At 38.1% G+C, this 12,805-nt stretch overlaps 1 protein-coding gene across 2 annotated transcripts in view; it reads right to left on the bottom strand.

Annotated features, from left to right (window-relative positions):
- Positions 1–447: 447 nt before the first annotated feature.
- Positions 448–12,805, bottom strand: part of TAF4 (TATA-box binding protein associated factor 4) — a 37,063-nt gene continuing 24,705 nt past the window's right edge. Inside the window, exons 6-16 of one of the 2 annotated variants that reach the window (XM_005489065.4) lie at positions 12,216–12,338; positions 11,669–11,758; positions 10,419–10,673; positions 10,125–10,269; positions 9,505–9,619; positions 8,742–8,911; positions 8,003–8,133; positions 7,235–7,360; positions 5,781–5,837; positions 5,580–5,699; positions 448–1,981 (exon numbers count right to left, since the gene is read on the bottom strand). In XM_005489065.4, the coding sequence (XP_005489122.2) occupies positions 1,814–1,981; positions 5,580–5,699; positions 5,781–5,837; positions 7,235–7,360; positions 8,003–8,133; positions 8,742–8,911; positions 9,505–9,619; positions 10,125–10,269; positions 10,419–10,673; positions 11,669–11,758; positions 12,216–12,338 (1,500 nt within the window). In that variant the 3' untranslated portion in view covers positions 448–1,813. Of the gene's footprint in view, positions 1,982–5,579; positions 5,700–5,780; positions 5,838–7,234; positions 7,361–8,002; positions 8,134–8,738; positions 8,912–9,504; positions 9,620–10,124; positions 10,270–10,418; positions 10,674–11,668; positions 11,759–12,215; positions 12,339–12,805 lie in introns of those variants that run through there. The other variant, XR_012583043.1, reaches the window with a different exon arrangement.

Raw genomic sequence — 12,805 nt, 5'->3', positions numbered from 1 at the left:
TTTTCATGTTGATAATCAGAAGTGTCCCTGGTAATTTTCTTTCACAATTGTGCTCCAAACTGTGTTTTATGTCCTAGCTTCTTCTGCAAACCACTTTAGCTGTGTTTGAGGGAGCAGGCTGCCCTCAAGGAGAGGCTGTTTCATTAAATCTTCACTAGACAAACACAAAATATTTCAGATGTTTCAGACACTTTTCCCTGCTTTAAAACCAACCAGACCAGACCCACTGCCCACTGATGCTACCCCAAGACCCCTAAGACAACAATCAAATGCCAAAATTCATGAAATCACACACATCCAAAATACTGATAAAACTAAACAGTATAAAAACATCCCAAAGTGCACCTTTAGCAAACAGCATCCCCTCAAGTAGACTCATTTTTTACTGCACCAAGAAAAATAAATCCAAATGGAGAAAAGATTTAGAGAGAAAAATACATTAGCAAATACAGATAAATTTGTTTTTAATAAAGGAGTTAATTTTCTTTCAATCCTATATAAAACAATAGCAATTAAAAACTTCATTTTTGAAAGTAAAATATTTACATATGAACAAGTAACTGTGCAAAATTTACATGAAAAAAAAATGGAAAGACAGGATTTCCTAAGAGACAAAATAAAAGGGGTGTAACAGTTGTCAGGTGTTGATAAAAATACTGATCAGCATTCAGTTTACACGCAAGAGAGTTAAATTCTACCATGAGAGTTCACACAAAGAAAGCCAAAGTATTTACAGTCATAAAAGTACTATCAATAGACAATTTAATACAATAACCTCTGAAAATATAAAGAACCAATTAGTATATTTGTAATAAAAAAATAGGTACAAAGAAGGGACTTTGCTCTGGACATCTTTAAAGTAGGCCCACAGCTTGCATACAGTCTTTTAGCAAAATAATTATAGTTTACATAGCCATTTTTATGTTATGTGCCAAAAATTATGTACAATTACTGACAAAATACACCAACCATTTTTCAACACTTGATTCACACTGAGAAAGTCTTTCGATGATTCCTCTCAACTTTTGATTTTATTTAATCTAAGCTTTCACTTTAGCTAAAAAACACAGTGCAAGTAAAATATATTTATGCTGAAAAGGTTTCTCTTTTTTTCCTTTTTTTCCTTTTTTAACTTTACAGCTTTACAAACTATAGCAAATAAAATGCATTTTTACAGATGCTGCTAAAACATTCAGAAGTAACCCTCCTTTATGGGATTTCAGGGCCTCTAATAAGCAATAATGTGATTAAAATTGAGGTTATGTTTAAAATTAACTGTATATCCCTCTAGATTTTGAGCATTTGGGGGAAAGATAAATATTCTTAAAAAATCAGTTTGCTTTGCTAACTGACTGTTTTAAAAAAAAAAAAGCTAAATGAAATGAGGTCATTTGCTGTAGACATATGCCTATGTAATGGATTTAGTTGAATAAAACTGAACTAAAATGAACAATTAATGTTGAAACTGCTACAGGGCTGACAAAGGGTAGCTAGTTATTTGCTAAACGATTCCATCAGTCTTTATATATGGCTTGTTTGGCAAGAAGGCCACTCAATCAAGAGATGAGTTAAAATTTAATTGTCCTTTTATAATATCCACAGGCCTTGTAAGTATCCTCACTGTTACAGAAATGTATTTCTCTTATACTGAAGAGTTTATTTATAAACAGGAATATAAAACTGTTCCATGTAAAGAGGTGGTTGTTTTTTAAACAATATCCCATTCGCTCGTTACAAAAAGGCGTCATTTGCAAATATATTAAAAAATGTCCTCAGGCGTCTCTCCGTCAAAAATACCTTGATCTTTTCCATTTTACTTAAGGAATGCTTTGTATAGCAATAGTGAATGGCTTGTCTCTCGCTCATTTTCTAAACAAAATATGAGGTCCCTGAGGTTCACCCGCGTTATCCTTTGTCGCGTAAACTGTCTGGTTGTTCCGACTCCAGAGCTGCCTGGGACTGCTGCACTCGAACCAGATCCCTGGGAAGAAGCACAAGAACAGGTCAATCAGTCCATGCCTGAAAGCACTGCAAAACTTTACAGAGAAAATGGGTGACCTAAAAACTCTACACAGTCAGGTGTTGCTTTGAGTTTTTAAAATTTTTTAAGCCTTCTGATTCTCGTAACAAACTTTTTCACGCACTTTTTGTGAATAACTTATTGTTTTGCATTTTTTTATGGAAGAGGAGAAATTTGACAGATGTTGGTTTGTTTAGTGTTATCAGAGAGGTGGCACTTGCACCCTCCAATCCACTGTCACTTTTGGAAATCTATAAATTAGAGTCAGAAAATAAACTTCCCCTTTTTTACCTTAAGGACAGCAGTGTGTGCATGTTGTGTTATTCCGTGTCCTACAGTAACAGTCAGGCAGCTGTGCACTACCAGATTTGAGATTCCTTTTTAATTCTGATTTGTTAACAACAGTTGAAAAATCACAAGTTTTCAGTGGCATTCAATACAGACAATAAAACCCCAAAGAACTGCCTGTGTTTTTAGGAAGGTGCTAAGGACAGGCAATCCCAACAACCAAAACAAAAGGACAGGATTCTTCACAGTTCCAGCATACAGATGCCAAGGGCAGCCCTGGAGCTGTGGATGACCTGGGGAGCAGTCCTGTTCCCAGGACTGTGAAGCCTTGAATCCATCATCTCCATGGCAGGGTGCTCCTTTCTGATGGCAACAGCTGTAACCAAGCTCAGGACTCAATTTAGGAGAAGCTTTTCTAGGCACAGTCACAAATTCCCTAATGACCTCTGAATGCCTCTCCATTTCTCAGCATCACTCATCCCTCTGGCCCACAGTGGGAGTTTCCCGGAGCGGCAGGACAAACAGGCAGCATATTATTATATCAATCAGTTTAAAAAAAGAAGAAGAAAGCAAAAGCAGAAGGGAACAAACGAGCAGAGCGCAGCTGCAGTTCCGCGCAGTGGCCGGCAGATGGCGCGCACGGAGCGGGACGCGGGCAGTGCCCGGCTCCAGCCGGAACCTCCGTGCGCTGCCAGGGGATTTACCCAAATAAAGAATTATTCCGGCAGCGGGATCCAGTTCTGAGGCTCAGCTACACGTTCATTTCCCCCTCCAATTTAATTTATTATACTAATGTTATCTTTTATTTTTTTTATTAAGCTTTTCTGCTTCGTGACACCAAACACGCCCCAGCAGTGAATACTTATCAGCCATTGTGCTTGGAGAATTTTCAACAATTTTTCTTAATAAAAACACCCCAAACTTGAAAAAAGCCCAAATTTAGAGTGGTGCATGAGCCATGTGAATAAGCTGCTGAGGCTCTCACTAACAGGGTGTGAAAGTAATGTATTTAATCAATGAACATTACTGATGATCAAACCAACCTAAACCTGCACTGGAAATGTTCACTCTGGGTTAGCAGAACTCTGGGCAGTGCAGGTGAATTTGCTTCACCACAGTGCTAACAGGAAAGTCAGATTTTTGATTCTCAAGCATTCTGGTGACCCAGTAAACACCAAATCACTAAAATTCTATTGTTAGGGCTGCTCAAATGCTGGACTTTCAAGGGAAATTTCAAGGCACTTGGACTATTTGGTCATCAAATTTTCACCAACTTCAGAGGAAATTAGGAGATGCAGGACAGTATTGGATGCTAACTAAATTTTCTCACATACATATGATTGCTAGAGGACAGAATGAATGGCTGGAAGGGCTTTTATTCTTGTTTTTAAAATATTCTTTAGCTCAAGAATAGCTCTGTTATGTAGACCATAATACTTGAAATGCAAAGGTAAAATTTCAGGAGTCATTAAAGACACAGAATTATGTATAGAATAAGTTAAGAAGCTTTTTAGTAACTTTCAATAAAATCACATGGATATAAAACTCTCAAAGTGACAGCAACCTGTTTTGTTGGATTTGGAAACAAAACAGTGCAATTACTACTCAGAAGTGATTTTACATGTAATTAAGAGTCAGAATTTGTAGACATCAAAAGCTTCCATTTACAAAACTGTGTCTAAGTAACAACAAACCTTATTTTCCGCACTTCTTGTAATATGCCTTAACCACAAACTGCATACAAATGGTGACAAGTGGAGCCCAATTTAAAAATGTCAAGTGACACAGCAGCAAAAGCACAGCTGTGAGTATCAGATCAAAGGCAGCTGCTTCTTAATTAAGCAGACAAAAAGACTGGATTTCCAGGGAACCTGTAGTTAATTGGTTAACCAGTGATTAATCCAAGATAACTAAATTAGTCAGACTGAGATGAAATACAAACAAGTGTTCACAGGAGATGCAAAATACATCCCATAACCTAAGTGACATTAACAGACCATTAAGGTGGCACAGCTGAGCATGCAGGAGTAAGCAATACCAACATTAACTCTGCATGAGGTACTTCAGCACATTCCTCTGAGACAACTTCATTTGTGTACACATCTATCTTTGCAAAGTGCCCCATTCTGTAATTTTCATAATTTTAAACCACATCTATAAACCTTTAATAGAGTCATTTGTCAGCTTATATAAAAACAAGTCTTATTCTCAGTAGCAGACAGTAAATTTCAAAACTTAAAATTACTTTAAAAGATGCTCAAGAGGCTTGATTTTTTTATAAACAAAAATAACATTTACTAGTATTCAGATTTTTCTCTACCATTTTATATCAAGCACATGTAAATTACTGCTTCCAGCAATTCAGTATAAAACAAGGTGAACTCTTCTGAGGCTTTTCTGCAGTATAAATGCTTTAGCAATGAAAGTTCAGAATGCTCAAGGAGTAATAAACAGGACTATTAAACTATTACTATTCTGTCACTTGCTATCAGACACAAAACCCATGGGGGAAAATCCTCAAATTATGAAGAGAGCTTTTGGTCCAACAAATGACAATTTTCAAGAGTGTTTTGTTCTTTTTAAACATTAGAGAAATCCCATATTGAATGTCTCATGCAGAAAGCAATTTTATACCATTTCTTGTTTATTAACTTGTTTAGAAATACAGCAGATAATCATGTACCAGAATGTAAATTAAATGAATCCGACACTGAGCATTCCAATACCCAGTCTGCAGAGAATTTTTTAAAAGGCAGATTCAACAGAAAGAATATACAAATGTGCAAGAACATCCTGATCAGATGGAACTGGTCAAACTGATCTGTTGTGGAGACACTAAAACTAAGGCAAATCAATTGCTGAAGAGAAAAATTAGGTAAGCTGCTGTAACTTGAAGCTCCTGCTGTCAAATTTAGCAGTGCCTTAATTCACCCCACCTACCTCAGCATTACTCTGCACTTCAAGTTAGATTGGTTATAACCACAAAAATCTTCTTTCAAAACTAGGGAGGGCCAAAAAGCTGAGACTTGTTAGATCAGAGATGGTTTTTCTAAGATGCCTCCAGTTCCATGAATCAGGGAATGACCACTCAGATTCTATCCCCTATGCCACTACAGGTGCTAAAAATTGATCCTGGCCTTGGAGTGAGCAAATCTGAATATGAAACACTTCTGCTACTCAGGGAGCTTCCACAAACTGGGGAAAAGCTCTGAACAGAAGGGTTTGCACAGAGGCTGAGGCAGCAAAACCAAAGGTGACAATGATACTGTACCTCTGTCCCTGATCCAGATCCTGGGGAATCCACTTTCCTTTTCTTCCTGGGCCCGATGGCAGCTAACGCAGTCAGGTTGGCATCCCTCTGTCTCATCTGTGCTAGCTCTTGCTGCTGCATCTGTGTGTGCCACAACAACGATGGGTCATTATTTCTCTTTCAACTTCCAAAAGAAAAGTTTATGTTAAGCTCAGCACTCACCTCCTTGGCCTTCTGTTTCAACCTAAGCTGTTCTGGATCTTCTTGTCGAGATCGAGACTGTGTTGATAAAGGGGAGCAGGAGGTGGGTGGAGGAAAACAAAGAAAAAATAACTCAGTTACAAAAGCAGTTAAAGATTACATATGAAAGCTTTTCTTAAATTTCAGCAGGAAGTGGGGAACACCTATCACTCCCACGGAGGGTAACTGTGGTAAACAACTTCTAGAAAGTAAAAGTTTTGCTTTTCTTAACAATTCTATTTTTGAAAAAGGCATCCCATTTTTCTGCTTTGTTAAAGATAGCCAAGGAGTAGCCAGACAATTATGTCTTAAATGCAATCATTACAAGACACAAATTACAAGACACAAATTACACAGATCTGTGAACTGAATTATAAACTTTGCATATGAACAAAGGACTCAGACCTGCACTTTTTGGAACAATTCCTCCCCTTGCTGGGTAACCAAGCACTTACTCAGAGCTGATTTTCTGCTACACCTACACACACAGGTCAGGCTGCAGGCTGAAAAAAGTGCACCTGAGTGACCCAAGACCATTTACATCAGCAATGCCCGTTTCACTGGGCACCTGCACTCCTTGTGTGTGTCATACTTTCAGAATAATGAAATAATTTCTATTAGAAAAGACCATTAAGAACATCAAGTCCAGCTGTTTCCCCAGCACTGCCAAGCCCACCACTAAACCATGCCCCCAAGTGCCACATCTACACAATACTTCCAAGGATGGTGACTCAACCACTGCCCTGGGCAGCCTGTTCCAGGGCTTGACAACACTTTCAGAGATCAAATTGCTCTCAATATTCAATCTAAACCACCCCTGATGCAACTTGAGGCCATTTCCTCTCGTCCTATCAAATCCTGAGTGTTGCTAATCCCTTACATTCTTTAGGCCAACAACAAAATAAATTTGGATTTTGACATTGTCAACTCATGCTGGATCACAAAACTAACAGAAAACACAGGTTGTTTTGTGAATTATTTCTAGGGTACTCTTATCTAATCACATTCATTCTGTATTCACTGAGTAAAACCACAGTTTAATATTCACATTCATGTTTACATCAACTGCTTCCTATTTATTGTATTTCTCCAAGTTGTAACAATCTTTCTGAATTCTATTTCTAGTCTCTCTCTATTACATTTAAGAATCCCACTAAGCTATAAAATTCATCTTTCTTCGCCAATGCAAAATGCAAAAACTAAATTTCAAGACTCCTTTTAGGTTGGGACTATGCAATGAGAGTGGCACAGAAGCTGTTTCCCATGCTTTACAATGGAAAGCAAAACTGAGCTCTAGTTAAGAACACATTCATCAAGTTCCATCTTTGAAGATTAGCCTTCCCCTTCATTGCAAGTGTATTAGAATGAAAAGCAACTCTGCAGTTTTGATGTCAACAGTGACACTTTGCAGACACGTGTGAAAGCCGAGCACTTGCCTTTGCTGCGCGCATTAAAATTTCCCTTTCTTGTTCATCTTTACGCTGCTTTTCTATTTGATCAAGTTGTTCAAAGAACTTGAGCTGTGCCCGAACGTCACTTGCTTGTTCATATCTTTCATCATCCTGAAAACACAGCAAATACATTTCTCATTACTCCCTTAAAAACAAAGCTGTTAACTTGTACTGTACTGGGGAAGAACATAAACATTCAAAGCTCCAATGTTCACTTTGTCCTTTTCAGACAAATAGCAGCAGTATATTTACACCAGTCAAACCAGCTAGAACTCGTAAAAGCATTTTGTTCTATTCCATGAATCATCAGATTTTGACTTCTAAACTAATATCATCACAGCTTTAACCTCTCAAACATATTTCACAGAGCTGTGTGGTTTTTTAACCACTGCTCAGGCATTTGCATCTATTAGGAACACACATCTGTCAGATAGCAGTCTCCTGGGAATTCAAAGCAGTGCTTTTATCTGTCTGACTCTCCAGTCACTCACACACTAAACATTTGACATAATAAATAAAGGGGAGGGCACAGCTTCTCTGCATTTGTTTTAAAACCATTTTGTATATGCAAGCTGAAAAGCTCCAGTCATCCATGTGTATTAATATCTTAATGGAAGGTGAATCAGTCAAAGAGAATAAACAACCTGATTTCACAGAAAAAAGAGCACCTGAACTCCTGCATTACAGTCAACACCACAGCCTGCTGAATTTGTGCAATTTTGCCATTTGATTTGAGCAATTAAATACACTTACCTTGTAGGAAATATTCCTTTGTTGAGCAGTCTCTGATAGTTTTTCCACGAGGTTTTGTAGTCTTTGTTGTGTAGCATGTGATACGTAGCTAACTACATCAGGATGGATTTCTGTTATTCCATGTTTTTTACCTACAAAAAAACCACAAGTGGGTTGCAAAAAATAATTTTACAATACAACTAAATATGAGTAAAATCTCAGTCATAGAAATTGTAATCCCCTTTTCTAAATATGATTTGCAGGTTTTTCTCAGCCAAGGATTACACAGGAAATTACACACATATTAAAATTCATATTAGTTTAACAAAATTGACAATCTATTCATAAATGCTGTGTACTACAGTGTAACAAAGAATTCAAGATTGCTTTTTGTTCCACCATCAATTCTAAATTACTAAGTAAAGCTGATAAAAGTGCTTCTGGACTTATTTCATTGTTTGTGTCATGCTTGATACACCTTCCTAGTTTATACACTCAGACTTTCAGCCAGATTGAGTAGTTTTGATGTTGAATTGTCATCACTTTAGAAGGCAAATCTATGTTTGCTACTCCTTGACACTATTGATTTTTCATAAGACAAATGATTTCCCACAAGTATCTGAATATACCAGAAAATACCAGAAGGTAACGACTCCAGCAACTTTTAATTATTCAAACCAATTTCTTTGGAAAATGTCTTCAATTAAACCTAAGAGTAGTGAAACTTGTTTTGATTAATGTTCAAGATAAAAGAACATACCTATTTCTAATATCCTTCTTTGTAAAGGTGCTGGGAAAAGGAAGGTTTCATCTTTACAGGACCGTGTTAATGTGCCCACGAGCTCAGAGTTTGTTGCCAATATCCGAGCACTTTCTTCTGACAGGTTGACTCCAGCCATGGATGCAACATCATTAATGTCATCATCATCCCTTAAAGGAAGGAAAATTTATTATAATCATAACATTTAGTGCCTATCTGCACACACTGCTATGATACCACAGCTGCACATAATGAATTCCACCATAAACCTGAATAATTAGTTTTACATTTTATTTGCTTTTGTGATATAATAAAATACAACTCATTTGTTTGTAAATGAGAAATTATTGCTTTGACTTCAAAGAGCACTAATTTTGTACTTCCTGTTTTTTCCTTTCTTATGTAATGTTCCACCAGCTTGAGAAACAAGAGACCAGACGAATCACTACTACAAAACAATAATAATCTGCCCTCACCACCAAGACAGGCTGTACCTCAAGTAACTCAGCCAGAGCTGGGAGAAGTGAAGGAATGAATTCCACTTGCTTGTCTGGGCAGGAATTGTTTATGAGGTTTAGTGCCAGCTAAATGCCAAAACCAGTCTGGCACGAGTATGTCCAGTGCTGTTTGTTGAAGTCTTTAATGAATAAGCAAATCTGCCCCCAGAAAATCCACCTCAGGCTTATTGTGAGTTTCCCCAGATGGATTCAGCACCAGGAAGGTCTGAGTTCAGCTGCCCAAGCACAAACATACAGTTCCTCACCTAAAAGAGCCTCCCCCAGGTTCTTTCAGTTTATTCTTCTGAGCAGCAGCTACTTGTGTCGAAACAGTGGCAATAGCTTTGTTTCCAGGTAATACTGCTGGCTTTACCACAGGGACTGCAAGAAGACAGACAGGATTTGTATCCATCAATAACAGTTCACACGTGCAAGCCAGTCACAAGTAGTTATGGCAATGGATCTGGTACAAAGAGTTGACCTCTATAGTTTCTGTCAGCATTTCACCCAGGTTAAAACAAGACCCTTCCCACACAATTCCAGCAGCCAAACCATTTCTGTGTCAATGCTGCCCAGACAGATCTGTACCCTCAGTCACTATGGCACTACACAGTGAAACATTTCAGCAGCAGTACAAAAAGGGCACTTATGAACTGACATTCACAGAACCACAGAATGGTTTGGGCAGAAAAGGACCTTGAAGATCATCTTGTTCCAACCCCTCTGACACTTTTCACTAGCCCAGGTTGCTCCAAGCCCCATTCAGCCTGACCTTGAACACTTCCAGCAATGGGGTATCAACAACTTCTCTGGGCAAGCATTACCTGAGGTGTGGTTTAGGGATTGCTACCAAATATGGCACATCAGAAGTATCTTGACCTCTTACCTGTCTGCAGTTGATTCAGCTGGATTTGAGGAGTGGTGAGCATGATACGACTGTGTGGTTGCCGCAATGCCACCATGGGTGTCTGTGTCAACGTTACTTGTGGAGGCCTTATCAATGCCCCTGCTTTTTGAGACTGTTGAATTACCTGCAAATAATAAGGAAAAAAAAAAGAACTGTAAACACTAAGAGCGCACTTTTTTTATCAAATCTTTGACTGAGCCAAACCACCACCTTAAGAAGAACTACCAAAAAACCCCCTGTGCAACAACCAACGCTGCACTCCAGCTCACATACCAGTGGCGTGGACTGCCCTTGTTTACTGACACCAACTTGTGTGGGCTGAGTGAGGCTGATGACGGGTTGCTGGAGGGTACTGGTGACAGTGGCAGTGGCCTTGCCCGCCGTGCGCTGCACCGAGGAGCTCAGCAGCACGGACGTCACCGACGGGATCGTGGCTATCGTCGCCTGTGTCGTGGGCTGCTGCTGCTGGCTCTGCTGGATGAAAGCTGCAGAGTCTGGTGTTAACTGTCTCAAGGCAGGTAAACTCCTCTGAAAAGGGGAAAGGAAAGAGTTTGGTTGAGTTAATATGAATTGTCAAGAGGCATTGTGTTTTGTTTCAGTGCATAGGATCGGTCTGTGCACACACAGAACACCAAGCTGCTCCTGTTGAATAAGCAGGACAGAGGGACAATACCCTTTGGATGTCGTGGGCATCTAGGCTGTGCAGCCTACCTGGAGCCCCTGGTATGTATTTAACAACCCAAGCCCATGCTGCCTTCCTTGACTGTTGTCCTACAGCTTAGAGTCACACTGAACACCAGGGAAGATTTCAGAATAGCTCAACAGAGACCAGAGTGTTTTGGTGGCTTCTTAAATTAATCGTTTTCTTATGGCAACAGTTTTTGTCCTCAGGAACAGCTCAAGGTTGAACAAGCATTTAAGAACCCAGAAATGTCAACACACACCTACAACTCCATCCCATAATCATACATTAGTCAAGCAGCTTCAGTGCTGTTGTATTTTCACTGATTTCACTGATGGTAAATGTTTTGCAATAAATACTATTTTGAGATTTGCTGAACTACTATAAAATTTATGTCAAATGTGATTTATCATTGGGAGATGACAAATTTCCTGCTTCTCCAAACCAGTTTACAGCACAGGCAAAACTTCCCCAGAAGGTACAATTTTCTATATCACTGAATCCCTTTGCTTTCTAAGACTAAAAAGAGAGCAATAAATCAATTCATAGGTTTGTGGCTTAAGTCACAGAAAGAAAACTTTCCAGATTTCTCAGAAGAGCTACTATGTGTCACCATGGTAGAAGTTACATTACTGACTGGGCCAATGAATCACAGTAACAAACTCTAGGAACTAAGACACAAAAAGTATTTTTAAGGGAGCAAAAGCCTAACCAGGCACCATTTAAAACTTCCTTTAACTTAATTTTGGAATTCCACCTATAATGACAAAGGATGTGCTTGTATTTATTGCAGCTGACATACAAGCACAGAGATAAAGGAAGAGTAGTGAAGATAAGTTACCTTCAGGAAAGGCACAAGGTAAGGTTGAGGTGAAGAATTAAGTTCTCTGTAGAGCCTACTGGTAAAATCTTCTGGTTCAATTTTTCCATCCTTCAAAACAGAAAACTCCAATGAACAAACTTGTAGAAATTAATTTTTATAACTATCCAACACTAAAAAAAAAAAAATTAAGACTTGGGAACACACTGAAATTAGGAGTTTTTATCATCTCTCACTATTTTTAGTTACCAGCAGCTTTATGGTAGTAACCAACTTTACTACAAATTTCAAGTAATAAGATCTGAAGATCTCTGGTTACTCCATGATGGAATACACAAAACCATAAAGGTTGCTAACAAGTAGGCTAAGCAATACTAGCATTCACTCCATAAATATTAAAAATGTCAAGCTTTTATATTAGCATCAGGCAAGGATTTGATTTAGCTCAAATGTTATAAACTCCAGCCACTGAATTAAAAAAAAAAGAAAAAAAAACCACAAAAAACCAGTTTTGAGTCTGAATTTGCCCAGATGCTGTATTTAACAACTTCTGATGAACTTTTCTTACCAGCAGACTCTGCACTAATTCCTTCACATTAGCCGCAGTCTCTGTGGACTGTTTTCCAGATGATGCCAGTTTTATTAATGTGGACAGAAAGTTTTTGCATTTCTTCACATTTTCCATAGTTTCCTGAGAAGGAAGGGTAAAAGGAAAACAATCAGAGAAAGGAAGACAAACTCCTCTTAATGATCCGACCATATACTCCATGAAATAAAGTCCTTTAGTTCATCAGTACAGAGTAATATTTATACATACATGTCCCTCACATTAAAACATTAAAAGACTGAGATTATTGTTTTTCTTCATATACTCATATATATTGTACATTTTTTGTTACCAAAATTTAAGAAATTGTGACTCTTCAGTAATATTTATACATACATGGCCCTCACACTAAAACATAAACAGACTGAGATTATTATTTTTCTTCATATACTCATATATATTGTACATTTTTGTTACCAAAATTTAAGAAATTGTGATTCTTCATGAAATGAGGAAACACCAAGTATTTTAAGAATGGCACATGGTACATAGGAAAATACATGTTTTAGCAGGACAAAAAAGAGTAAAGCTGTTGTTTCACAGTGCACAGT

Source organism: Zonotrichia albicollis, chromosome 17, assembly GCF_047830755.1.
Source record: "Zonotrichia albicollis isolate bZonAlb1 chromosome 17, bZonAlb1.hap1, whole genome shotgun sequence".
Taxonomy (NCBI): Eukaryota; Metazoa; Chordata; class Aves; order Passeriformes; family Passerellidae; genus Zonotrichia; species Zonotrichia albicollis.
This window is presented reverse-complemented; position numbering and strand designations above follow the sequence as displayed.